General features: G+C 40.2%; 2 protein-coding genes across 16 annotated transcripts in view; one reads left to right on the forward strand and one right to left on the reverse strand.

The window, feature by feature from the left end:
* Nucleotides 1–26,014, forward strand: part of LOC129772840 (rap1 GTPase-activating protein 1) — a 280,874-nt gene extending 254,860 nt beyond the window's left edge. For 12 of the 13 annotated variants that reach the window (XM_055776342.1, XM_055776343.1, XM_055776348.1 and 9 more), the window contains 4 exons: nucleotides 7,844–9,523; nucleotides 9,593–9,881; nucleotides 10,110–10,483; nucleotides 23,660–26,014. In XM_055776342.1, the coding sequence (XP_055632317.1) occupies nucleotides 7,844–9,523; nucleotides 9,593–9,881; nucleotides 10,110–10,483; nucleotides 23,660–23,800 (2,484 nt within the window). In that variant the 3' untranslated portion in view covers nucleotides 23,801–26,014. The remainder of the gene's footprint in view (nucleotides 1–7,843; nucleotides 9,524–9,592; nucleotides 9,882–10,109; nucleotides 10,484–23,659) is intronic. The other variant, XM_055776344.1, reaches the window with a different exon arrangement.
* LOC129772842 (histidine protein methyltransferase 1 homolog) overlaps nucleotides 1–26,045 on the reverse strand; it is a 34,353-nt gene that overhangs the window by 7,134 nt on the left and 1,174 nt on the right. The gene's annotated exons all lie outside the window — the stretch shown is intronic.

A 26,045-nucleotide genomic window follows, 5' to 3' on the forward strand; every position in this document is an offset into this window, starting at 1 on the left:
GTTGCGAGAAGGGTTTCTGTCGAACCCTTTCTGATTGAAACAGAATACAGTCAACTCTCCCAAACTCGATGTTCTATAACTCGAAATTTTCCCCTAACTCGATGGATTTCACGGCACCTTTGATTTATTTTACAAGCATTCTTTTCTACACAACTCGATACCTCCCTAACTCGATGGTCTCTTGGATATCGAATTAGAGAGAGTTGACTGTATGAAGAAATGTGTTAAAAAGTGCAAAGAACAACAAGGCCTAGTAGGCCTCTGTTTACCGGATATGATTCCGAAGGAATGTCTAGGTGATGTACTTGATCGACGCGTTCGAGAACATGACGTAACCCTATGAAATCAGCTGCAAGAGATTGCTCGTGAAGAATGATACAAGATCAGTGTGGAGTAGCTGTCACCGTGATGCCCAAAAATCCGGACACTTCATAATTAAACTCAATGTTACGCCAAAACCATTTGCATGTTCAATTGATGCGACTTATTAGTACTATTGAATTGTCTTGACAATTCAGTGCAGTGTCAAGCAAAGTGCCTAACTGTTGACAAATAAATGTAAAAACACAAAATGTGTTTCACAAATTCACGTTTAACCGAGTTTTTAAAGCGCACAGAAAATAATCTACCTCAGTGAAATCTGTTTATACAATCGAGCAAAGGTAATCTTGTGGTCTAAATCAATTTATTCTAAATAAACGATACTAAGTATATTGATATGCAATCCCTAGAAAGCATTAAAATTGTTACGAAAAGGATTATTTTTGTGTTATACAAGATGTTCGAAATGAAGAACACATTCAGAAGAGGAATCTAAACCCGGACGGATCAAATTTGCACGGAGACAGGATTTTCGATCAAGGTGACCGCAAAACTGTTCGATATATCAAAGAGTGCACTGGATCGTCACCGTCACACAAGCTGGACGTTTTGTGAGTAAGATATTGTTTACGAGGCAGGTGAGAGAAGTAGCAGAAATAGCAGAAAATTGGATTTCTTAAAACCAAACTTCGCAGCCGAGGATGATTTAATCGCTTCATAAAAAGACACCCGACTAATAACTTGACGGCGAGTTGTGCACGAAGACGCTGTGTGAAATGTTTTCAAGGATGCTGACGCTATCGAAATACTTGATGGTCATCAAAACATGGGTCGGTTGCATGCAATGAGTTCATTGTCAATTTATTGCATCCCTGGACTGCACAATTTACGGTGAACGCCTGGGACGGATCCCGAAAATGTGGGCTTGTACCGTTTGACGAGAATGCGAAGAGCCTCTCCGATTCTTCGACTCTATTGGAAAATAATGTTGGCAAAACATCAACGGATGTCCAAAATTGTGAACCAGGAGGAATGCAGTGGAATTCCTTTGGTACTTCCACGTTGTTACACTTTTCAACCAGTAAGTTCCAGCATTCGCAGTTGGAAGCCTTCAGGAACCGCCGTAACAAATTTGTCTATACAGAAAATACGGAAGCTTCTTCTTCTTAAATGGCGTTAACGTTCCCTGTGTAACTTTTGCCGTCTCAGCGTATGCATTAACTTGCGTCATTTATTAATACTTAGTTGAGATTTCTTAAGCCAAATAACACGCCTTGAATGTATCCCGAGGGGCAAGCTCTAGAATACGCTTGACCACAGTGCAAGTCGAAGGAGATTTCTTTGACGAAAAATCCCCCGGCCAGAACAGAAATCTCGTTGACGATGTTGAAAATTCACCGGAATATCTTGTAATTGATTCGCCGCTCATAGTAAATACTATCATTGTAATGAATAATAGGCACATTCCAGTTATAGAGCAAGAAGGTCCAAAAAAATCAACAGAAGTTTTTTTCTTGAATTTGCTGACACATCTAATCTGAATTAGAAATTTTGGGATTCTGTAAAGGCCGTGTCAACTTGTGAACATGTCGACTTTTGTGTCTGGAAAGAACAATTTGCGGTCAGCATAGATTTTCTGTTTTCTTAAATATGAAGAATTTCTTCTAATGGTGTATTTATAAAAAAAACTGAACACCCCTCATTTTGTAAGAGGTGGTGGCGACAATGGTGGCAGGCAGTTCTAGGCATATGAAACTGTCGAAGTTCGCTAAGAAATATTGGATTTGGCAGACTATCTGTACATGTGGCTTGAAAAACGATATTTTCATTGCAACCGTGACCACCAACCTGGAAATTTGCGTGAAGGAGTGTCTGCAAAAACTTCTGCTGTGTTTCCTGGAGCAACATCCTTATTCTGTGCTAGAGCTCCGCCCAATCGAGAAACACGGTGCCATCGTTGAGAAGAACCGAAAGAAGACCCAAAAACTGTTGCAAAAGAAAAGCAGTGTAAGGTAAACTAGGGTTCTGTGGCGAACAAGGCTTACAGAATCTGTATACAGGAATCAAACGTTAGGCCCAGTAATAAATGAACTTTTCTTCTGTATTGTATACTAATAGAACCCAAAAATGAAAAATTATGAGATTATTTTCATAAAGAAAACTAGAAGTGGGTTTTATCTGTGATATAACCGCAAAGTAGACGCAAGATTACCACTGGCTCTATAATCAATAGTTTGAAATTCCATCTGAATCAATTCTCAATGAATGAATGATCAATGATTTCTAAAGATTTCGGAAAGTTTTCCTTGTTAGTGTGTGAGTATGAATATAAAATTGTGATTAGCATGAAATTCAACTATTTCGAACTTGTTGGTGGTCCAGAAAAGAACCGTTGGGTTTGTGTGGTTTTGCAAAAGCATCTAATGGCTTTTGATACATTATTTTATTTTGTTCTCGTGAGAATAATACACGAGAGTTTTCATGACCACGCGAAAGCAAAACAGATACTGATGCTATTGGATACGATTGCATCACGGGAACCGAATGTACAAATCTTCCTTTGCTTAAGCGCATTTGCAAGCGAGTAAAAGAAATCACAGCCTGCAGGACGATTTTTCTAGGTGCCTTGATTTTGCGTTCGCGTTCGGGAACACATTCCAATCACCACAAAAGCAATCATCATCAATGAGCTAGATTGCTATGATTTCAAAAGCGTATTTTCAAAGCAATTTTTAAGCTATTGAAGCGATTTTTTGGAACAATACGTGACAATCGTATAACTTCTCGACATTTTATCTTTCGAATGAAGTGATTATTATACCAATCCATTCAGTCGGTAAAGAGGTATCAACGTTCAAAACCTTGCACTCCAGCGTCACTCTCTCGTTTTCGAATTGAATTTACACCCCGGTACAAAGATGAAAAAATCAGTAGAATGACATCAGATCAATATCTTGGTGAAAGAAACGTAGCGTTTCGACGATCAAATGAATTAAGCTATGAGGAAAACAGTTTCAAACATATATTTGGATTTTTTTTTGCGTTTGAATTTGGAGGTTTTCTGGCGATTCTTGACCTTTGGAAGCAAACTTCGTATCTACAAAGCATGAGTTCTTTCAAAAGTTATTATCCTTAACCAAATCAAGGCACCTTAGTTGGTTACGGCAGACCTTAAACTTGGATATAGATACTATGTGACTTACCAATAAAATTTATAGCAACAAAATTAAATGTCATACAATGGAGGTATGAGGTGGAACCATCATTATTATAAAACAAAACAAGGTTTGCCCTGCTCCCTTCGAAGGAATCAAACATTTGAAACACATATCATAAAACAAATTGCCGCAGGTACTGCCACCGAGACTGATAATTGGCTCCGTCACAAGCATTTTACGGTTTTATTGTACAAAGATTATTGGAATCCATTAACTTATCGAACTTGTTGTGCTATACCTGCTGTTTGTTGCACCAAATTCGAAGCTGATGGAGTTAATTCAAATGGTTGAAGCTCATAACTTTTGCTCGCCAGGTGCCAATAAAACTTTGTGTAATTACACCTCAACCGCCTAGTGTATGATTCCGTAATTATAAATCCTTACTTTTGGGTTTTCGAACAGTTCTCGACGACGACGCCACCGTGTTCAACAGCCAACAGCAACAGCAATTCAGTTGGTTTACAGCGAGGTGATGTTCAATTTTCCGCTGCCCTTTTGAATGCGTCGCCTTCTGCCACGGTTCGATGGGTTTTCGTGGTTAAGACCTGTTCTCTGTAAGCGAAATACATTTGCGTTCACTAATGTACATGTGATATAGTTTGTTATACCTGGACGAAGTGCGGGCCATAAAATGGTTAGAACGCTGCAAGAATATGTTAGAAGGCTTTATATGCGGTGTTATCGCTATGTGGTGGAGGAGGAGGAGGAGGAAGCAACGGAGAACGAACCTGCTGGAAATAATAAATAAATGAAAGGCAGCAACTAGGCAGCGAATAACTTAAAACATGCACCCCAATGCTGGTTGGTAGAGTTGTTGGCATAAGAAAAGAATGCCCACAAACACCGATGATTAATGACAAGTTACAGGAAGCACGCTCGGCTGCCCACGTCGTCATGGGTTTTTGCCAATCTCCAGCTTGAAGTTCTCCCTTACCTCGTCACCGGTCGTTCTTCAGCTTGATGACCAGGGAGCTTCATTTTATTTCTATTCCATTGCAAGAGCTAAGTCATAACGTAATTACGAGTCAATTGCTTCCCTCGAGCCCTCTGTGTTCTGATGGATGTACAATGTTGGCTTGTGCCATCCATTTGGATCTCTCATTCTCTTCGAAAAAAAAAACGAATTGCAAGTCATTGCTGTCGTGGGGGATTTATTCAATCGACCGCATCGACTGACCTTTACCTGCGGCAACATCTTCATCGAGTCTTATCGCCGGGGACGATGCAATTTTTCTCAAAACAGCTTTAGTACAGCAATATATTTACTACTTCTAGAATCGATTGTGTAATCGCGCAACTACAGGACCCAGTTTATTCGCTGGTATTTCTATTTTTTGCTAAATTACAACTGGCACAGGAGTAAAAAGTAAGTCACCATTTAAGCGAACATCCATCCATGTTGCATGAGAGGCACATAATGCAAGTCATAAATTTTGCTGCCGTCCTAGTTTTGCCTCCTTTCCAAATCTTTATCCGAGCGTTCCTGGCGAACTCCAGTAGGACCGACGCCATGCCGCGTGTGCTGGGCCTCTCCAAACGTCCGTCACTCAAACAAAGTGTGTAGAAAATGGCCTGAAATTAACACAATAAACAAATTGCTGCACGACCCACATATCCTGCTGACTCTCCACCATAATCAACGGCGAGACACGCTGGCACACATAGGAGCGATTATATCGATTTTGCCATTGCGCCCAAGCTCTCCCACACCCACAACCGATTAAGTCGCCGCTTAGCTTGATTGAATTGAGGCAGCGAGGGAAAAATCTTAAAAATTATAACCGGATCACGTACAGGAATTCTATTCCCGAAACGGTTCGACTGAGAGAGGTGGGCGGATGCTTTTTTTTTGTTTGATTTCTGCACATTCACATATTCCACGGGTTCCAGGAAGACACCGACACCAAACCACCAAAAAGAGGAAATTAATTCCTCACGCAGCAGCAGCAACAGCAGCAGCAGCAGATACCGAGAATCGGCAAAATGAGCATGAGCTGTTCGTCATTCATAGATTGCACACCGGAAGTTGTTATGCACCCCTATCCTGTGTCGCATCAGTAGCAGCAGGGAAGCTATCGGGTGTTCTCAGCCTCTGCCGCTGCCGCCTCCACCGTCATCACCGCGTCATAAAATTCTCATCATACTTGAAGTGTGGGAAAATTATTATTCGTCCGTCCGTTTACGGACACACCACCCTCTCTCGGCGGCGGAGGAAGCACTCAACGTGCGAAGGATTCAAATTGAGGACTGTGTCTCGTTTCTCAAGTTTTAGTTCGCTGCAGACACCGTCAAGTGGAAAACGCCTCTTATTTTCATTCACAAACAAACTCTCCTCCCCTCGAAATTTGAATATGCCCGTTGTTCGTTTTTTTTTGGTTCGAGGAAAAACATCTGTCCCAAATCCGGCTGCATTCGAGGGGTGGCGAACTGTTGAAACAAAAGAAATGAAAATACGGCAACGGTTGATATTTTCTATCAATGACCACCTTGAGCAGGATAACTATGATCTGGGGAGGGAGACGCCAATCAAAACTTGGTGACTGTAATGCCGACTTTGATTGACCATTTCCTCTTTGTTGTGCCGTCACCTAAACCGCAGCATAGACCCGCAAGAATCTTGTGGCAGCCCTGCATCGCAGATTACATGGGAGACCCAGCAGCAGCAGCAGGGAATAGCCATTTTCCCACATTAAATTATTATTGTGCAGGGCCTGTCGGAATTTTTGCATGATTTCCCAGAGTATCCGCTGGTGGTGACCGTTGGATGTCTGCCGGTAGAAGTCTTCCCTTTTGTTTCCACTTTAGTTCTCCCGGCTGATTATTATGCTAAACTTTTTCACCTTGATACGGCTATCCTTTCTTTGCTTATTTTTATGTACATTCGTCCATCCAGGGGCCACATATGCGCAATGTGTCTGTAGAACCATTATTTTCCCTCCATGATAAGCAGCCGCAACGCCACCGCATCGCATTCGTATTGCTCGACTGGGCAAACGACCGGTTACATCAGGTCGTTCTGGCGTAAAGTCAGGTTTTTAATTTCTGCTGAAGTAAAAAGCAATTATAATTACTTCTTTCGCTGCGCAGTAGGGTGGGATGAGTTGTTTGGGTGATACACTTAAGATGAAATTACTCTACCTGTGATTCTCCACCCAGACGAAGGTGTAGAAATTCTGCTTGGCGGTGGTTTGGTGTGTTTGGAGTTCACACAGCCGTTGGTAGCATAATGGCACTATTGCATGTTTGCGCGTTGTTATCTTTCGTTTTCATTCATTTTTGCTATTTCTCATTTTCCTGAATGGAAAACTGCCTCTTTCTGTGATGGAGCGTTGCGTCAAATCATATTTGTATAAATCATTTGAGTCGTGTAATGACTACACTACACAAAATGCACCGCCTGGATGGATAGCTCAGCATAAATTCCGAAGCTCGAGAGAGCAAAAAAAAAACAATGTTGCTCTTGCTGCCGATTTATGGGGATAAACACGAAGGTTAACTCAGCGCAGCAGTAGCAATGGAAAACAAACTTCTACTGTTGAATAATGTAACGTCTTTTTATTACCACCGCTGCACAGCAAGCCCCATGATTGATTGACCGAATGCGATAAACGTCTCACCCAAAAAAGCTGATATTTCAGCTGATGCCGACCTTTGGCATTATTTTTCCAATTATCCCCGTATCCGCCGGACTTCTACCATCGCACTTGATCGGTGATAAAACTCTTGTTATAGTTTCATTCTGTTCGCTGTCGGTGCCTTATAAATCGCACCTCATACCCCGGGCGCCATGACGTGGAACGAAGGACGAAATCGAGCCCTAAGGTTAACCCGCACCGGGGTTGGGATAATTCATCATTCACTGGCTAATGCTAATGCCATTATTTGTCCCAGGTTCCAAGCTGGTTTATAGCTTCCAATGCTATCGTTGGGCATGACGTGATTGTGACTAAAAACCATCAAAACAACAAACGGATAAAATTTGTTTGGGGATTGCTCGGAAAACCTTGTGCTTTCCAGACATGCAAATTTTACCGATACCCGATTTGCTACACGTTTTTCGCACTTTTACGGCCTCACCTGCTGCTGCTACTGTTGCCCCGTAGTCACGGGTCGAAACACAACACCGTTAACAGAAGCGTAAAATTACTCTTCGTCTATTTGGCCGCCTGCTGAGTAAAGCTGAACAGCTCACGCTTTTTTTCGACGCCATCTGATTACTGTTTGTGATATTTTGACTTTTTACGAACGATCGATCGTGAATTTCGAATTTGTAGTTATAATTTTCCCCGTCTCTTTTTTTTCAGAACTCCCGCGAGGAGCGAATCTCCAATCCCCACGGCATCAGCAATGACCCATCGAACAACCTGGTCGTGCAGCTTCCCCAGCAGACGCGATCGCTCCTGCGACACTCGAACAGTATGTCCTCGTCGAATACGCACTCGAATTCCAGCTCGACGCCCGCATCACCCCATCTGCTCTCGAACAGTTCCAGCGGTCATCTGCATCACACGCTATCGAACGGGGTGAGCTCGCTACATCACCATCACTCGCAGTACCAGAGCCAGTCGTCGGTCAGCTCCCAGGGATCGTCAATTATTTCGGCGGTCCCACCGTTGCAGCGATTTCTAGAGGACCACCTCAGCAAATCGGCACCCTATCCGATGATTGTGATACCAAACAACGGCGGCTACTGGATCGATGGGACCGATCATGACGCTGGCTATGAGCTTCCAGCGCACACTACGTGGCGAGTCGGTAAGATCGAATCGGACGATACGGCGAAATGCTACCGAAGGTTTTTCATTGCTCGCGAGCACTCGAATTTGGTTGGTCATGACGATCAGCTGGGCCCTGTATTGCTTTCGATAAAATCGGAAAACGTCGCGAATCAAGATCACATCCGAATACTGCTCCGATTAAGGACTGGAACTATGCACGAAATCATTCCAGCGTCGTGCCTTGGATCGAATCCGTCACCCATCAAGATGGCACGACTCCTCAACGATCAGATCAACGTAGACAGCTTCATGCCTGTGCTCTGTCCCAAAGCCTCGACGCTCATCGCTAGCTACGACGAGCACGTGTTAGTCTCGAACTTCAAATTCGGTGTACTCTATCAGCGCTATGGCCAAACCACCGAAGAGGAACTCTTCTGCAACAGTGATACAACTCCAGCCTTCGACGAATTCCTCGATTTGTTGGGACAGCGAATAAGGCTGCGTGATCACAAAGGCTATCGAGGTGGGCTTGACATCCAAAACGGACATACGGGCGATACGGCAGTTTACGAGGTGTTCAAGGAACGCGAAATCATGTTCCACGTATCCACCCTTCTACCCTACACCGAGGCGGATCCTCAGCAGCTCCAACGAAAACGGCACATCGGAAACGACATCGTGGCTATTGTGTTCCAGGAAGAAAACACTCCCTTCTCGCCGGCGATGATTGCGAGCCACTTCCTGCACGCATTCATAGTGGTTCAACCGCTGGAGCCAAACACTCCTAACTGTCGGTACAAGATTTCAGTGACCGCCAGGGATGATGTGCCCTTTTTCGGGCCTACCCTCCCCCAACCATCAGTATTCAAAAAGGGACCTGAGCTGAAAGAGTTTCTTCTCACCAAACTGATTAACGCGGAGAACGCTTGCTACAAGGCGGATAAGTTTGCTCAGCTTGAACTACGAACACGAACGTCGCTGCTGCAGAACTTGGTGGACGAGGTGAAGGAAAAGACGAGGGATTTTCTCGGAGCAGATTTGTTGGGAGCTCCCAACTCACCCACACCTGAGACGCCCAAGTCCGAGGGAGGGTTCACTGGCTCGCGGTTCATTGACACCGTCAAAAAGGCTCTGAATGCACGGTTGCGGTCTCAGAACTCCGACCCCACCAATGGGGTCGAATCATCGAACCCAAAGCATCATAACTCGATGAAGAAATCGAAGGAGATTTCCGATGTGCCGTTTGGACCGGGGCAAAATGTGAACGTAAGTGTATCAATTGATCTTTCAACTCGTATGTTCATCACTCATTGAAAATTGTTTACTCCACAATAGATCGGTCGATCGCTGTCGAAGAGTAGTACAACGGGCTCGCGGAAGTCTCCCAACGATTCGGTGGCATCCTCGCCGGACATCACATCCCGCTGCTCGCTGAATCCAAATAGTCTTAACAATAACAACAGCGGCATGAACAACATCAATCATGGTGTTGGCGGCGTTGTTGGTGTCCATGGTGCTAAGGGACTCTCCAATGGAATTGGGAACAATAACAACAATGGTCCAGTGGCCATGTCTGAAACGAGTGATGACTCGAGCCTAAATAGCGTCGATCTGGATCCTATGGGTGAGTGTTTTGGGTCGAACTATTCATTCCCCTGTTGTTACACATGTAGCACCCGATAGAATCTATCAATCTTTTGCGGAACCAACGGACTAATAAACTTTCTTTTTCCCCATTTTTCTCTTTTCGCTTCCCGTTGACATTGTAAAATCATTACATTAAATTCCCGAATTGGCTTCCACTCAAAAAATTAAATTATTTCTTCGATCGAACATGACTTACGAACTGAAGTTTTCCCAAATGTAGATGCCGGAGCGACGTACATTGACAGTGACACCGGTCTGGAATCGATGTCTTCGGCGGACGCAACGACGAAGGCTTGCTCGCTCTGTCTGGACGGTGACCGGGTGGAGCGTTCGACGAACGGTGGAGGAAGTGTGATCAGTGTGAGCATTGGCACCGGAAGCACCGGGGGCGATAGCACGCGGGATTTGCGCAGCAGCACGGGAAGTAGCGGTGCGGGCACGAACATAAGCTGTAGTGGTGGTGGCAGTGGAAATGCTGGATTGATGCTAACGCAAGAGGTGATCCAGCAGTTGGAGGGATTCAAGCAGGAAGTTACCCGGCTAAAATGTGATAAATTGGATCTCCTGAGGCAGAATGTGGTATGTATTACTAGCAGCGAATTTTATTCCATTTTCGTCTCAGGAGTTGGCAGCACCATTCCAAATTGCAGTAAAATTTTGTGAGTTTAGAGACATTGATCACTTAAGCAACTTTGCATATTTGAAATCTAAAAAAAAACTTTAAGAATGGCCAAAGCTTTTTCTTATTTCTTTACAAAAAAAATTATAACTCAAAAACTATAAGACATGCAAAATTTTTATCAAAGAAGGAAATGTATGAAATTTAATTTTTATTAATAAACACATGTTTTTTAATTTACACTGGATATATGTTTTTAAATTAAAATTCTTTTTGCTCGAAGGCATTTTCCTGCATTTCATTGTCTGATCAAAAATTAGGTCTTACCGTTTTTGAGTTTGGTTTTTTTTCTAAAATAGATTTTTGCTCAATTCTTGCTCAAAAACTATAAGACATAAAAACATTTTGTTCTCAGATTTAAATGTAGGTAATCGTTGATGTCGTCTATGAAAAATGTCAAAAAAAATTGTCTTTCATTACTGTACCGGGGTGTAAGTTCAATGATGGGGGAACTGGCTCCGAATTTAGTTTGGTGAGTTTAGTTGGCAACCAAGGTTTTCCATCAACTTCATTGAAAAACACACACTATTTGAAAACATCACTTTATATTAACAAAGAACACTACAATTTCACATTTATTAAACTAAATACAATATTTGACTACACTTAATTTTTTGGACTCAATACATAGATAATGGCAACCTTTTGCCTTCGGTGGTCGGGATATATGAAAAATCTGATCTACCAAAAAGCCTTCGCAATAATACCACTCTCATATACCACCTCTATTCTTCCCCTCTATCTGTTTCACCCATTTCGCCCATGTTTGATTGCCTGCCTGCTGTTGTTTATTTAGTACACAGTAGACTCCTACAGGAAAACGATACAACGATGCGAGGGGTTCTTCCAGTTTCGTCTAGTAATAACAAACATCCTCCCCCACCCTGGAATTCTACGAATTTCTGAAATCAAAAGAAAAACATTCCTCGCGAACAACATGTGGGTGACATCCTACAACATTAATTTTATTTTGATGTGGATTGAGCAAGTACATCATTATTCAGAAACGGCAAAACGCAAATTTTCTCTACAGGTCTTTTCAGCATTCCAGAAGCTGTCTTCAATGTTACGACTCGAATAACTCCATCAACTCCTGGGTGGACCTGATCTATACGACCCATTTTCCATTTCATTGGGGGGATGTTCTCATCTTTGATGACTACCAACTGTCCAATGCCTATTGGGACTGGTGGTTTCCACCTCTTATTTCTTCCCTGCAATTGTGCTAGGTACTCAGTTCGCCATCTCTTCCAGAAATCCTGCAATTTTTTTTGAATTGCTTGCCAATGTTTAAGTCTATTCATAGGAACCATTGTATAATCTGGATCGGGAAGTTGCTGCAGCGAGGAGCCAATCAAAAAGTGTCCTGGCGTCAGTGGTTCAAAATCATTCGGGTCATCTGACAAAGCTGTTATTGCTCGAGAATTAAGGCAAGCTTCAACCTGCACCAGTAACGTGTTCATATCCTCGAGGCTAACAATATTCGTACCCAGAATTCTTAAAAGGTGATATTTTGCAGAACGAACAGCAGCCTCCCAAAGCCCTCCAAAATGAGGGGCACTAGGTGGATTAAAATGCCATCGTACTCCTTTCATGACACATTCCCTCGATATTTGATGGCTATGCTCCTTACTTTTCAGAAGCTTGAATAGATTTTGGAGTTGATTGCGGGCTCCTATGAAATTGGTTCCATTATCTGAATAAATATCTGAGCTGTGACCTCTTCTCGCGAAAAACCTTCGTAGCGCTTGCAGGAATCGATCAGTGGATAGATCAGTGACAAGTTCTAAGTGCACGGCCTTTGTGCAGAGACATACAAATAGACATACGTAAGCCTTGACTGCTGTACGCCGAGGTCCTGGACGAACATAAACTGGTCCAAAATAATCGACACCACTTCTCAAAAATGGTCGTGCTATATTAACTCTGGCCGCTGGAAGCTCTCCCATGAACTGTTGTATTGTAGTGGGTTTAACTCGAAAACAACGTTGACATTGATGAACCACAATACGGGCTAAATTACGACCTCCCAACGGCCATTACTTGAGACGTACCGATGCTAACAGCAGTTGAGGTCCAGCATGAAGCAATTGTTTGTGAAAATGTTCAAAAATCATTCTAGTTAATGCATGTTTTGATGGTAGAACTACGGGATGTTTGGTTTCTTGGTTTTCCGATGAGTTTTCCAATCGTCCTCCAACACAGATTACATTTTCTTTTGAAATTCGAGGATTATACCAGCGAAGTGGTGAACTTCGGGAAACTGGTTCCATTTTATTGAGAGCCTTCCATTCGTGCTCAAACTCCTCTCGTTGTATGTGACGGATCAAAATGAACTCAGCGTCCTTTAGTTCCCTAGCAGTAAGTGGGATAACTACATTCTTTTTATCAACCTTATGCCGTAACACCGCAAATAAACGCAACCAATATGCTGTACTTCTCAATAGACGACAGAAGTCCGAAAAATGTTTGATATACCAGCTACTGAAGGGCTCTCCTTGTTGAACTGCATTATGTGTCGTAGTTTGGCGAATTTCTATCTCAGCTTCTCGTGTCTGCAACAAGGATGTTTGATAAGGCCAGGAACCTTGCGTTTGCTTTAGCCAAGATGGTCCTTCCCACCAAAATCTGTTCATCAGCTGGTTTGGTGTTATTCCCCGGGAAATCAAATCTGCGGGGTTATCAGCTCCAGGAATATGTTGCCATAGTCGGTTTTCTGTAATCGCCTGTATCTTCGCTACTCGATTGGCGACAAACGTTACCCATGAAGTCGGCACTGCTTTAAGCCACTGCAACACACACGTGGAATCGGTCCAAAAATATACGTCTATTTCTTGTTTTATTGATTTCATAATTAGCTCCGACAATTGCGCTGCCATCAGTGCCCCACATAATTCCAGCCTTGGCAATGATTGGCACTTCAATGGTGCCACCTTGGATTTCGATGCTAGAAGAATCACTCGAACAGTTCCTGATGAATCACAACTCCTCACATATGCACATGCCCCATATGCCTTTTCAGAGGCGTCCGAAAAAATATGCAATTCTGTCGAAATTGATTGCGGTATTATAACACATCGGTCGATCGAAATTTCATTGAGAATTGGTAGCTGTCTTTGAAATTCTTGCCATTCTCCTATCAATCTTGAAGGCAACGGATCATCCCAGTCGTATTTGTTCCCATTTCGATCTTCCAAACACCATAGTCGCTGCATGAAAATTTTTGCCGTTGTAATTACAGCTCCAATCAACCCTAAAGGATCGAAAAGCCTGGCGATCATGGACAATATCTTCCGTTTAGACAGTTCTTCCCTGATATCAACTGGAGGAATTTTAAATTGGACTTTTAGGATGTCTGTTCCAGGTATCCAAATCAGTCCCAGTGTTCTCACAGCTGGATCAGGGTCAAGTTGAACCTGGGTAGTGGATAATGCTAGGTTTTCCGGAGGCACACCTTCTAAAACCTGTGGGCAATTGGAAGCCCACTTCCTCAACCTGAATCCACCTTTCTGCAATAAGGAATCGAGTTGGTTTCGCAATTCACTTCCCATATTTACGCTGTCAACACCTGCTATTATGTCATCCATGTAGACGTCTTGGATCAACGAATCAGCTGCTAGGGAAAATTCACTTCTTTCATCCTCAGCTAATTGTTTCAGGGTTCTCGTGGCCAGAAAAGGAGCTGGCTTAGTACCATAGGTTACAGTGGTTAATTCATAAACGTCAACCTCTTGCGATGGATCCGTTCGCCATAAAATACTTTGGAGCGGCACGTCTGTGGTATTCATGTTAATTTGACGGAACATTTTCTCTACATCTGCTACCAGCATAATCTGACGAGTTCGGCATCGTATAATTAAATTCCTCAAATCCTCCTGTATAACTGGGCCCACCATCAGCGAATCGTTCAAGGATATCCCTGTTCCTGTTTTACACGACGCATCGAATACTACCCGTAACTTGGTCGTAGTACTAGTTGCTTTGATTATTGGATGATGGGGCAGAAAATACCGTTTAACCTTATCAACGTTATCCATATCCACTTTCCGCATGTGTCCCAATCGCAAATATTCCTCCATAAAATCGTTGTATTGTAGACGTATAGCAGGATCATTCTGTAACCTTCGCTCCAAGCCTTGGAGCCGACGGAATGCAATGTCCCTTGACTCGCCCATCCTTTCCAGCACGTCTTCAATTTTAGGTAAAGAGACTGTATACCTGCCATTCCTCTCCCTTTTAACCGATTTTTTATACAGATCCTCACAACGCTGTTCCTCGGGGGAGTAATTAGTAGACTTTTCAACTTCCTCACAGGCCCAAAACCGATTCATCAATGCATCTAAGTCTATGGACGTAGCCGAGTTACAGGTAATTCGTGGACTAGCATTCTGTTTCCCAACGGTCCCCGTTACCACCCAGCCAAAAACTGATCGGGTTAACGAGGGTAATTCTGCACCCAAGTGGATTTCATTTCCATTTTTGAAGAATGTGAAGAAGTGTTGAATGCCCAAAATGATGTCTACTGACTTAGATTCCGTAAATGCTGGATCGGCCAAATCTAAGACTTTCGGAATTTTCCAGGTCATCAAAACCACATTTTTTGTCGGAAGATTTGCTGTAACTCTTGGGAGCAAAAGAAAATCCATTTTGCATGTGTAATTCCCAAATCGTGAACGGACTGTCGCAGATACTGTGTGTTTTACCCGAGTGGTTTCTTGACCAATGCCACTGACAGCCACGTCAGCCTGTCTTCGCTTGCATTTCAAACGCTGATTCAGTCCTTCAGTCATAAAATTGCACTCTGACCCTGAATCTAGCAGTGCTCTGGCTGGAACTACGGTACCATTATCATCTTCCAGCAAAACGATAGCGGTAGCCAATAATACCGAGGACGCACAATACGATGCTGTGTTGGATATCGATGCAGCGAGTACATCCGACACTTCCTTGGGACTGGAGGATCGCGACGATTCTCTTGATTTTACCGGTGAACCTTCAGCTGCGTTATTGCCTTGAGAGTTCTCTTCGCGAAAACAAACTAACGTGTGGTGCTTTCCCTTACAAACACGACAAACGAAACGGGATAAAAAATCGACTGCCTGGTGACCTCTTTTGAAACAGTTACGACACAATGAATGACTGCGGAGAAGCCTATCACGAGTCGATATCGTCATGCGTCTAAACTGCGGACACTGATACAGAAGATGCATATCTGAACAAGCTACACAACGAAGCCCAGCTGTTTGCACTGCATTATAATTCGTTAGCGCAAGTGGTTGTCTTTTTCTCGGCGGTTGTGCTACCTCAACCCGGGCTCCTGTTCCCTTTAGTGGTAATGAGTCAAGTACCCGAATCCGTCGCTGCAAGAAATCAACCATGTCCTTGATGGTATCTTGGTCTTTGGATGCATAATATTCCTCCCAGCCTCTTCTTGTAGCTGGGTCCAATCTGGAACCTAATATATCCAACAGCAACAAATCTTTATACTCTGCTGGTTCTACAAGTTGATCTAAGGTATGAATAGCACGCTCAAAATGTTCCAGTAATGCTTGTAATTCTGCGCCAGATTCTTTCACTAGAGTTGGCATTCTAAACAATGCCTGAGTTTGTCTCCGTTTCAACAGTTTGCTATCGTTGTATCTTTTCATCAGTGTTTCCCATGCTACCTGATAGTTCCCCCTAGTGATTGCGAGCGGATCTACAAGAGCCTTTGCCTCTCCTGCTAAACAACCTTTCAAGTAGTGGAATTTCTCAACTTCTGGTAAATCGGTCTTGTGGTGTATTAACGACAGATATAGGTCTCTGAAACTTAACCACTCATCAATATTGCCGTCAAACGTTTGCAATTTGATTTGTGGGAGACGAACATGTTCAATAGTCGATTGTTGTGTCACGTCCAGCCCTTGGGTAGTCGCATTCATACCAGACCCACACTCTAAGTCCTTAACCTTCTCTAGCAACATGGATTTCGCCTCATAATATCTATTACTAAAATCGGAACGTTGTCTAGAATAGTTATTATCTTCTGCGGTATAGTCGTCGTGCATTTCGATGTCTATTATGGCCTCATTAACCTTTTCCCACAATTCCTCAAGTTTTTCCAGCCGCACTGTAACTCGAGTCGCAATCGTTTCCTCATCCAGAGTGTCCAAAAAACGGCAGATATCGTTGAACATCTCTTGCAGGGACTTCAACCTCGTTTGCAGCGCCTTCAGAGAATTACTCCTTGTTGTTGGTGGCATTTTGAATACTCGTTTGTAATTATGTATATAAATGAAACAGCTTAGGGGCTGTCCACATACCACGTGGACAATTTTAGGGTGGGTAGGGGGTATGAAAATGTCCACGCTTGTCCACGGAGAGGGGGCAGGGGGTATAGGCTATGTCCACGTGGACACGAAAAATGAATATTTTTTCTAATATAATCACAACTTTCCGCCTAACTTAAGTATTCCGTATTTATGAAGAAACGAATTGAGCTGCCTGAGAGTGCTTCATATATCATTGAACTTCTGTAATATCATTGTAATATCATCCTTCACTGAAATCCATATTCTAAGATAACTCGCGTAAACTGTGAGCGACCGAGATATTTTGTATGATCCTATAACTATTATAGTTGCGGGCTATACATAGACGTTCCTAGCTCAAACCTACAAAAAATAAACGATTCCATAATGGTTAAGTTTCCATGATATTACACATATGGTTTTTTTTATCAAATACAATTTTCTATAGAGCATGTATAGAGCTCTCGAGAACAATTAGTCTTAGGATAATAATGTCTGTATAGTTTGTCATGCAGAATTTCGTGTAAAATCATTTTTTCTCGAAAAGTTAGAATTTTTCAAAGTACAGCGCGGACTCGATTATATACAGTTTTTGATTTCTTTTCGTATATAATCGAATCCTGTATATAATCGAGTCAAAAAAAATTTTTTTTATTCGTTTTTTTACGCATGTATTTTTCGTTTTTTGAATATTTTTATTCAATTTGGTTTTTGATTCATCTCCTTTTAAGGTAAGTGAAAAACTTAAAAGTAATTTTTATAATTTTTAATATTTTATTATTAATTTCATCGTAAAAATTTATATTGAACTAGATTGTTTCTATCGATTAAATTGAAGCTCTTCTACCACCCTACAATTTTTTCTTTGACACCCAACTTCTATCTTTCTTAATTAGACTGCAATATCGATATAAACTATTCTTGGTAAAAATTCAAGCAAAATCTTCAAAAATCACGATTTTTACCCCACATGTAATAGCCACTTAAATTGCATTTAAACGTTGAAAGGTTACATTTCTTCTTGAAATAAGTCATATTTGAAATATAAAAAAAAAAATATTTTTTTCCAAACTGTATATAATCAGGTCCATAATTGTATATAATCGAATCACATATAATCGAGTCCGTATATAATCGAGTCTGTATATAATCGAGTCCTACCTGTATTGTAATCCCGTCAATTTCTAGGAATTAATATTTCATTTGCTTGAAACGATCCATGCACCACTAGTCGTCAAACTTGAATCAATTGACCCAGTATTCTATTTTTTTCAGAAAATTTTGCATAGATTGCAGTTGTGAAACATTTGAATTGATTGATTGAAGTGCCTTTTAGAAGTCGAAAAATACTTAAAATTTTTCGTTTTTTAAGGGTTTTATTATTTTTTGATGATAAACTCGATTGTTTCTATCAACAAAATTAAAGCTCTCCAATCCTTCTACAATTCCTTCCTCGACACCACAATGTTATTCCTATTGTTATCTATCACTATTTAAAATGTTCTACAACAGAATATTATGGAAAATTTTCTCATCTTTCAAATGAATTCAATTAATTTTTTTTTTATCTGTATTATAGTGACTTTCAACTCATTTGGCTGGTTCGTCACTTTTACTTCCATTTTTGGAAGAATGTCGGGAGTGAGAATTGATTGTTCTATGTAGCGTACTTTTGAATTGGGATCAATTTCATGCAAAAACTGGTCTCAAGAAATGTTCAACTTTCATAGTTGAGATTTGAGCTCGATTTCATAGTTGGGAATCAATGAATCGTGAGTTTTCTGATGTAATGCTTCCACGCGAGCACTTTGGAAGCCATCTAGACACTCAATGCAGAATGGTCTATAAGGATTTGAAAAATAATAAAATATCTTAATACGCTATTAATACCCTCTGAAAATTCTCCGAAATATGGCGGAAAAGATTTTGAATTGCGCTACCGAGTAAAGGTGAATCGGAAATACATAGATTAGCAGTGATCAATCATATTCCGGAGTGGGCAAAGATTTTTTTCATCTAAAATTTTGAGTAACACTGTAACTCTGCCATAAAACAATGCAAAACAATGCATCCCTTTAGTAAAATGTTCTACTGGAATTACATGTGAATCAAATGGAAGCAAATTAATCAAGTTGATTGGATTATTACTGGCGTCTATGTGATATCAACGTATTTTTTTTTTTGCAAGTGTTTAGAAAATCGTTTCCATTTATCCATTTATTTTTATTCGATTGGCGATTGGCAATTCAGATGCGAATTGTTCCTCATCTGGTCAACTGTAAATTGCGTGTTTCCGTGTTAGCAAAACCAGATAGCATTCATATATTCGCTTATAATGGAAAAACAAAAAATATCATATAATCACAAGTATTTCCAAATTAACCTCATATGAAGCATGTGCTTTGTTATTCTACCCATTTCTCTACCATACAAAAAAATGGACCACAACTGGTACAGGGTACAACTAGTGAAATTTGAAATAAAAACAACCTAAGGGGGGACCCCGGTCTGGAAAATCAAAAAAAATCGAATTTTTGTTTGTTTTTGCATTTTTGGGAAGCTTATGCTCCTTTTAGATATTTGATTTCGTTGGAAAGTTACAGCTAAATGTATGACCTCACCTGTACGAATTTTGAAACGCGTTTTTCTCGATACCGTGTTTTTTCAACTGGTGGTATCAATATCTTAGCATCTATTAGACCGATTTAGTTGAAATTTTTTGTCAGCCTTTAAAAATGGATTATATAAAGCGTTACATAGCCGTTTTTTGATTTTTTGATCTCATTTTTTCGATTTTTTATGTGCTTCTAAACAGCGATTTTTTTTTAAAAATAACTCATTTTTAACAAAAATGGCCGCCATTTCGGCAATTTTTCGAATTTTTAAAAACCCCTATGTAACGCTTTAGGTATTGTCCTAATGTTTCAAAATATACATTGAAATTTGTTCTACGACACCCCGTTGCTTCGGAACCGATACCACCAGCAAGGTACCAATTTTCAGACAGCATCCACGCATCCAGCTGTCAACAGCGTAATAATCATTATTCGTGCACTTAAAAAATGAAAAATACATCTACACATATACCTTAAACAATAACTAAAATACCCGAGCTCTTCACTTTATTCGTAACATTCGAAAAAAATCCAAGAAAATTAATTATTTTCCGACCTTCCAGACAGGAAAAAAATGGAATTTAGGTGCAAATCAGTTCTTTCCTTAATTATTTTGATTATAAAAGGAAAAATGTCCACGTGGACAAAGGGGGGTAGGGGTATGAAAATGTCCACTCTTGTCCACGGAGGGGGAGGGGGGAGTCTAAAACCGTGCTTTTTCTGTCCACGTGGTATGTGGACAGCCCCTTATGTAGTACCAAAAGTAGAATCCAGCTCCGGCTGGACATATACTGTTCAAACTGACCTGACAAAAAATTGATGCTACTGAATTGCCAATAACAGTGTGCCGGTTAATTATCGTGTTCACAAGCTGTTGCTCCTTAATAGTGGTGTTTGTAATAACGAGATATGTGGGCCCCTCGTATTACAATGTACCACAAAATGAAAACAAATGTTGCGTGTTGCACCAATACAAGCGTTCGATGAGGAAAAGGTGAAATGTGTCTTAGTGTAGAACCAAACAAACTCCAGCTTCGACTGGACATATACTGTTTATAATATTTTACCTGGAGAAATATTAATGGTGCTGATGAATTCTTGTTGTGGCTCGGTAAACAATTCCGGTAATCAATAATGATATGATGAAAGAAGGTGATAAGTTGCAGTGTGTTTATCGAATTGTTTATTTTGGTTCCAGGGATAGTGACGTTGAGTATGTTTTGTTTACGTCTGCTATGATGCGCCGGCAGCTCAGCTCGAGGTTCGTTATGGTAGGGTTATGAATAACAATAGAAAATGTGTAGATATGTGTAGTTTCCCAGCAACGGCTGGACATAGACTATTGTGTAATTTACCTGGACTAACCAGGAAACCTTGCTTGGATTGTGTTGAAACGGGATGTTTAATGTTGAGGTTTGGTGGTGTGTGTGCTCAGATATTCTCAGTGCTCATAAATCAGTTTGTCCATATATGGATGATGTCTATGTCTAATGTTGATCCTCAGCAATGTCGTTGTAGTAATGATGATGTGGTCTTTGTTTACTTCCAAATTATGTGTTCCAACATGCAAAAGTAAATAGTGGGTGTAGGAAACAGATAGCCCAACAACGGCTGGACATATATCTGTGGGTTTACCTGGACAAACCAGGGCAGATCGCCCGATTATGAATCTTCGCGATGGAAAGGTGAATAGGCCTTTGTGTTTTCACGATTGTTGGTATTGTAGTGGAGTAAATGAGCGATGATTCTTCCAATGGCGACCTGCTCTTTGAAATGCCAAGTTGAAGGCAATGAGATGTGTTCCCTTGCTTGCAATAATCCTTATCAATGATAATGTTTTCTTCCTATCCTTATGATCCGGTTCGAAGGACCAAATATATGATGGGGGAACTGGCTCCGAATTTAGTTTGGTGAGTTTAGTTGGCAACCAAGGTTTTCCATCAACTTCATTGAAAAACACACACTATTTGAAAACATCACTTTATATTAACAAAGAACACTACAATTTCACATTTATTAAACTAAATACAATATTTGACTAGACTTAATTTTTTGGACTCAATACATAGATAATGGCAACCTTTTGCCTTCGGTGGTCGGGATATATGAAAAATCTGATCTACCAAAAAGCCTTCGCAATAATACCACTCTCATATACCACCTCTATTCTTCCCCTCTATCTGTTTCACCCATTTCGCCCATGTTTGATTGCCTGCCTGCTGTTGTTTATTTAGTACACAGTAGACTCCTACAGGAAAACGATACAACGATGCGAGGGGTTCTTCCAGTTTCGTCTAGTAATAACAAACATTCAATGTTTCGCAAAAACGAGAGCTTTACACTTGGAATGCAAGGTTTTGAACGTCAATACCTCTTTGTTGGCTGAACGGAATGGTATGATAATCACTTCATTCGGAAGACAATATGTTCAAGAGTTATATGTTTGTTAATAATTGATTCGAAACCTTGTTTCAATAGCCTCAAAACTGCTCTATTACATGCTATTAATATAACACAAATCTGTATATATATACTGATGCCACTTCGGAAATCCAATCAGAGGAACGAATGACGATTTGGTTAAAGTCCCTTAATAACAAAAACTGAATTGAACTGAATCCAATCAGTTTCTGTTTAGCTTTCGAATGTTCGCTTATAAATGCCCCCAAGCGAAGGAATAATCGCATACATTTGCTCAATCGGTGTCCCAGTGGGGCAATGGTATCCAAGAGAATCATTATATTCTGCTTTCGCGTGGAGTAATCATGAAAAAATTTCGTGTATTATTCTCACGAGAACAAAAATGAATCATGTATCAAACAAATATATAACTAGCTGATCTGGCAAACTTCGTCCCGCCCAAAAATTTATTTTTCGTTATCACATCCACGTTTTCTTACTGAGCGCACGTTCATGAGTCCAATCACAGAACTGTACATTGATTGATCTTCTAATATACCCTTTAAAATTATTTTTCACTATAAAATTTGAGTAATTCTACCAAAACTTATAATATCAGATTATTTTCAGACACAATTCTCGTGCAAGATTTTTCATCCACCTGCAAATAACATGTTTCTCCGTTACATGGAATAAATGTTTGATACAGTAAATATGATAGAATGAAGACAGCCCTAAATCGGACAATTTCTTTCTCGAGTTTTGCTTTATGATTTGTATTTCATTTGTATGACAGACCCCTCCCTAAGAGAGGGGGAGGAGTATCCAATCACCATAGAATCATTTATTGCACGCTAAAAACTCCACATGCCAAATTTTGTTTTTTTTTGTCTGTATTATGGTGACATTCAACACTTTTGGCTGGATCGTTTTGTGTTTCATTTGTATGGCAGTCCCCCCTTAGAGAGGGGGGAGAAGTGTCTAACTACTATAGAAACATTTATTGCACCCTAAAACCGCCATATGCCTAATTTCTGCATTATTTCTGCATTACTCCAGAATTAATCGAGCAAATGAAACCAATTTGCTCGATTAAATCTCGAGTAATGCAGAAATTTATGTTTCATTTGTATGGCAGTCCCCCCTCAGAGAGGGGGAAGAGTGTCTAACTACTATAGAAACATTTATTGCTACTAACTACTATAGAAACATTTATTGCACCCCACATGCCAAATTTGGTTTCATTTGCTTGATTAATTCTCGAGTAATGCAGAAATTTGTGTTTCATTTGTGTGGCAGCTCCCCCTTAGAGAGGGGGGGGGGGTCTCGAACTATCATAAGAACTTTCCCCGACCCAAAAAACCCCTACATACCAATTTTCATGTCGATCGGTTCGGTAGTTTCCGAGTCCACAAGATTCAGACAGACAGACAGACAGAAATCCATTTTTATATATATAGATACTTTTTAATGAGAATTTCAACAATTTCCCACATTTACTTCTATGATCAAAATGTTATAGGATTATAGTTTTCGAGTTAGAATTTTTTTTGTAAAAATTTAAGAAAAAAAAAACTTTGGTCCTATTCCAAAAGTATTTTTCATTTATTGTGAGATATCAAGTATGCAAATTAGTTTGAATGGCCAATGTCTTCACAGACACAATTTGAGATGGTGCTGCCAATGGCCAGTCGAGTTGGCATGAAATTCCTCAGCAGTGATTTTTTTAAAACCAGCAATGATTTCTAATGAATAAATTTCTCTCTTTCAGACTTGTCAGCGTGACATCAAACGTTTGCGAGAACGAGAATTGTCACTCCAGGGTGATCTGGCAGCTGCCGGCAAGGAAATTTTGCGTCTACGAGACTTGCTTAAGGAATACATGCCAACGGCGGGATCGGAGCCAATGTAAACGTAAAGTTTGCACGGAGGCGAATGCATAATCAAAACCAAAAAATCCACCCACTACCCCACCTGAAAACTACTTACACGTACACAAATCAAGAAGGGAAGACTGCAGAGCAGTCGAAAGACTTTCTTATCGTCACAATCAACACACAACAATCATCTTTGTTTTTTTTTTGTTGCCGTTGTCGCCGCAATCGTCGTCATCGTCGTTGTAGTATCATTGTAATAGCGAGCGAGAGTCTCGAAAAACGCTTTTTGTTGGTCCTTCTGCTTTGCGACACTCGGCTTTCGGAGGGAGGAAATGAGAGAACGAATTCCCTCGGTCTACTTCCGCGCAACATAGCACCAATTATGGGATACGCTGCCCACTTTGTGAAAATAATTTACAATTTGTTCTACTAGTTTTATTTTCTCATCCTGAATAAGATGAAAAATGACAGAAAAGTCATATATTTTTTTGTATAAAGATTGCTTTATAAGAACATCTATTTATTTCAAACCCTATTCTTCATTCGGTTAGCCCCATGGAATGTATGAATTCCATTCGGTATCGAATGCAGAAGTATAGTTCACCCCTTTTTTTACCTTTAGCGGTCTTGGCCAGCATTAAGAAATGTATTATAATATATATACCATAATCGAACTTCCGTTCTCAGAACTAATGATTCAATCGGAACAGATCTTCTATCCACAATAACAATAATCAATTTGTTTTCCTTGTTTTCGAAAGAGATGCGCAAATCTGTAAATAAATATTTTAGCGCCTGCATCACATCACATCTCATTGCTGGATGATTGGCTGGCACATTCATGAAATTCGCTGCATCTCCTCTCGGAAGGGTCGCTTCACCCACTGTAAATGTCAATTACCGTTCGAATATTTATACAATATACATCACAAAACCATTAGGCTAAAAGATAGCATAAACAATTAGACAACAGTGTTGTGTATGTATTATAAAGGACTAAACGTAATCAAATCAAGAGATATTTTAACGAAATGTTATTCCTTTTTCTGATTGTTTTAACAAAAAAAAATGGCGGAAAGAAGAGTTTTAATTTTTCTTTGAATTTATTGAGTGAAAAAAAATGTTTCGAATATTATCTATATATCTGGGCGAATGGAAGGGAGATTGCTAATCTTTGAACCAAAAATATGACATTGAGGAGAATGAGTACCAGATGGTTTTGCTAGATATTAGAAAATAGTTTAAACAATGATTGACGTACATGCAGATAATATAAAACAAGCAAAAAAGCGAAATCTATATGTGCAATACACAACTGCAGAAATTTGGAGAAACAAGACAAATTGGAAAACCTGAATAACGAACAAAAAAAATTATCAAACCTCACCCCAATCGAAATTCAATACAGAAAAAACACGTTTTGTTCTAAAATCAACACTCTGTTTTACGAGATGATTAGATGATTAGTTAAGAAAACAATCGAACTATGTACGAAAAAACTGCCTTCTATCAATATTATTTCATGTACCCCTAAAGCTGTCTCCAAAAATAAGTATGAACCGTTGCAACACGCAAAACGACAGAAAAAGAAGTATCTAAAATACTTTGAAATGACCTCCTTTCCAAACTTGAGAGGCAAAATATTTAAAGAATTGATACCAAAGTTAACAACATTCCCAAAAAAGATAGAAAAGCACAGCCTGATCCACATGGATGAATGAGCATTCAGAACCTCTCGTCCCAAGAGATGAAAATAAATTTGAAAACGGCCAAAATACAGCTTTTTAAATCGGCCTCCATATCAGCGAAACAAAAAACAATCCACTCAATCAAAAACAAAATAGATGTCAAAAAAGCGAGCAAAAAGTAGATTTTGCACCAATAAAAACGGCACACACAAATATAACCAAATATTACACAAAATAACAAACAGAAGTAAAACAAAAAAAAAACAATTCGATGTCAGCAAACAAACATATGTGTTAGTAGAATTGGAACAATGTCCAGTGTGTTATCGAAACAAAACTAGAGGTAAACAGAACTGATTGAGGGAACAAACGCTAGAGATGAAATGAAAATTGGGACAAGAGTGTTTGAGAGACCACAGAGGAAACAAAAAAAAACGGAAAAGTGTATCGATGCACGCGGAATGAAGAAAACCAAAATTGAGAGGAATCATTTGGAATTCATAAAATAATAAAACCAGAATATATATTATATATTTTAAACATATATTGAACTAAATGAAATCTTGCATTGTTGGCGTCTGTTACTGGAACT

The sequence above is a fragment of the Toxorhynchites rutilus genome, chromosome 3 (assembly GCF_029784135.1).
Source record: "Toxorhynchites rutilus septentrionalis strain SRP chromosome 3, ASM2978413v1, whole genome shotgun sequence".
NCBI lineage: Eukaryota > Metazoa > Arthropoda > Insecta > Diptera > Culicidae > Toxorhynchites > Toxorhynchites rutilus.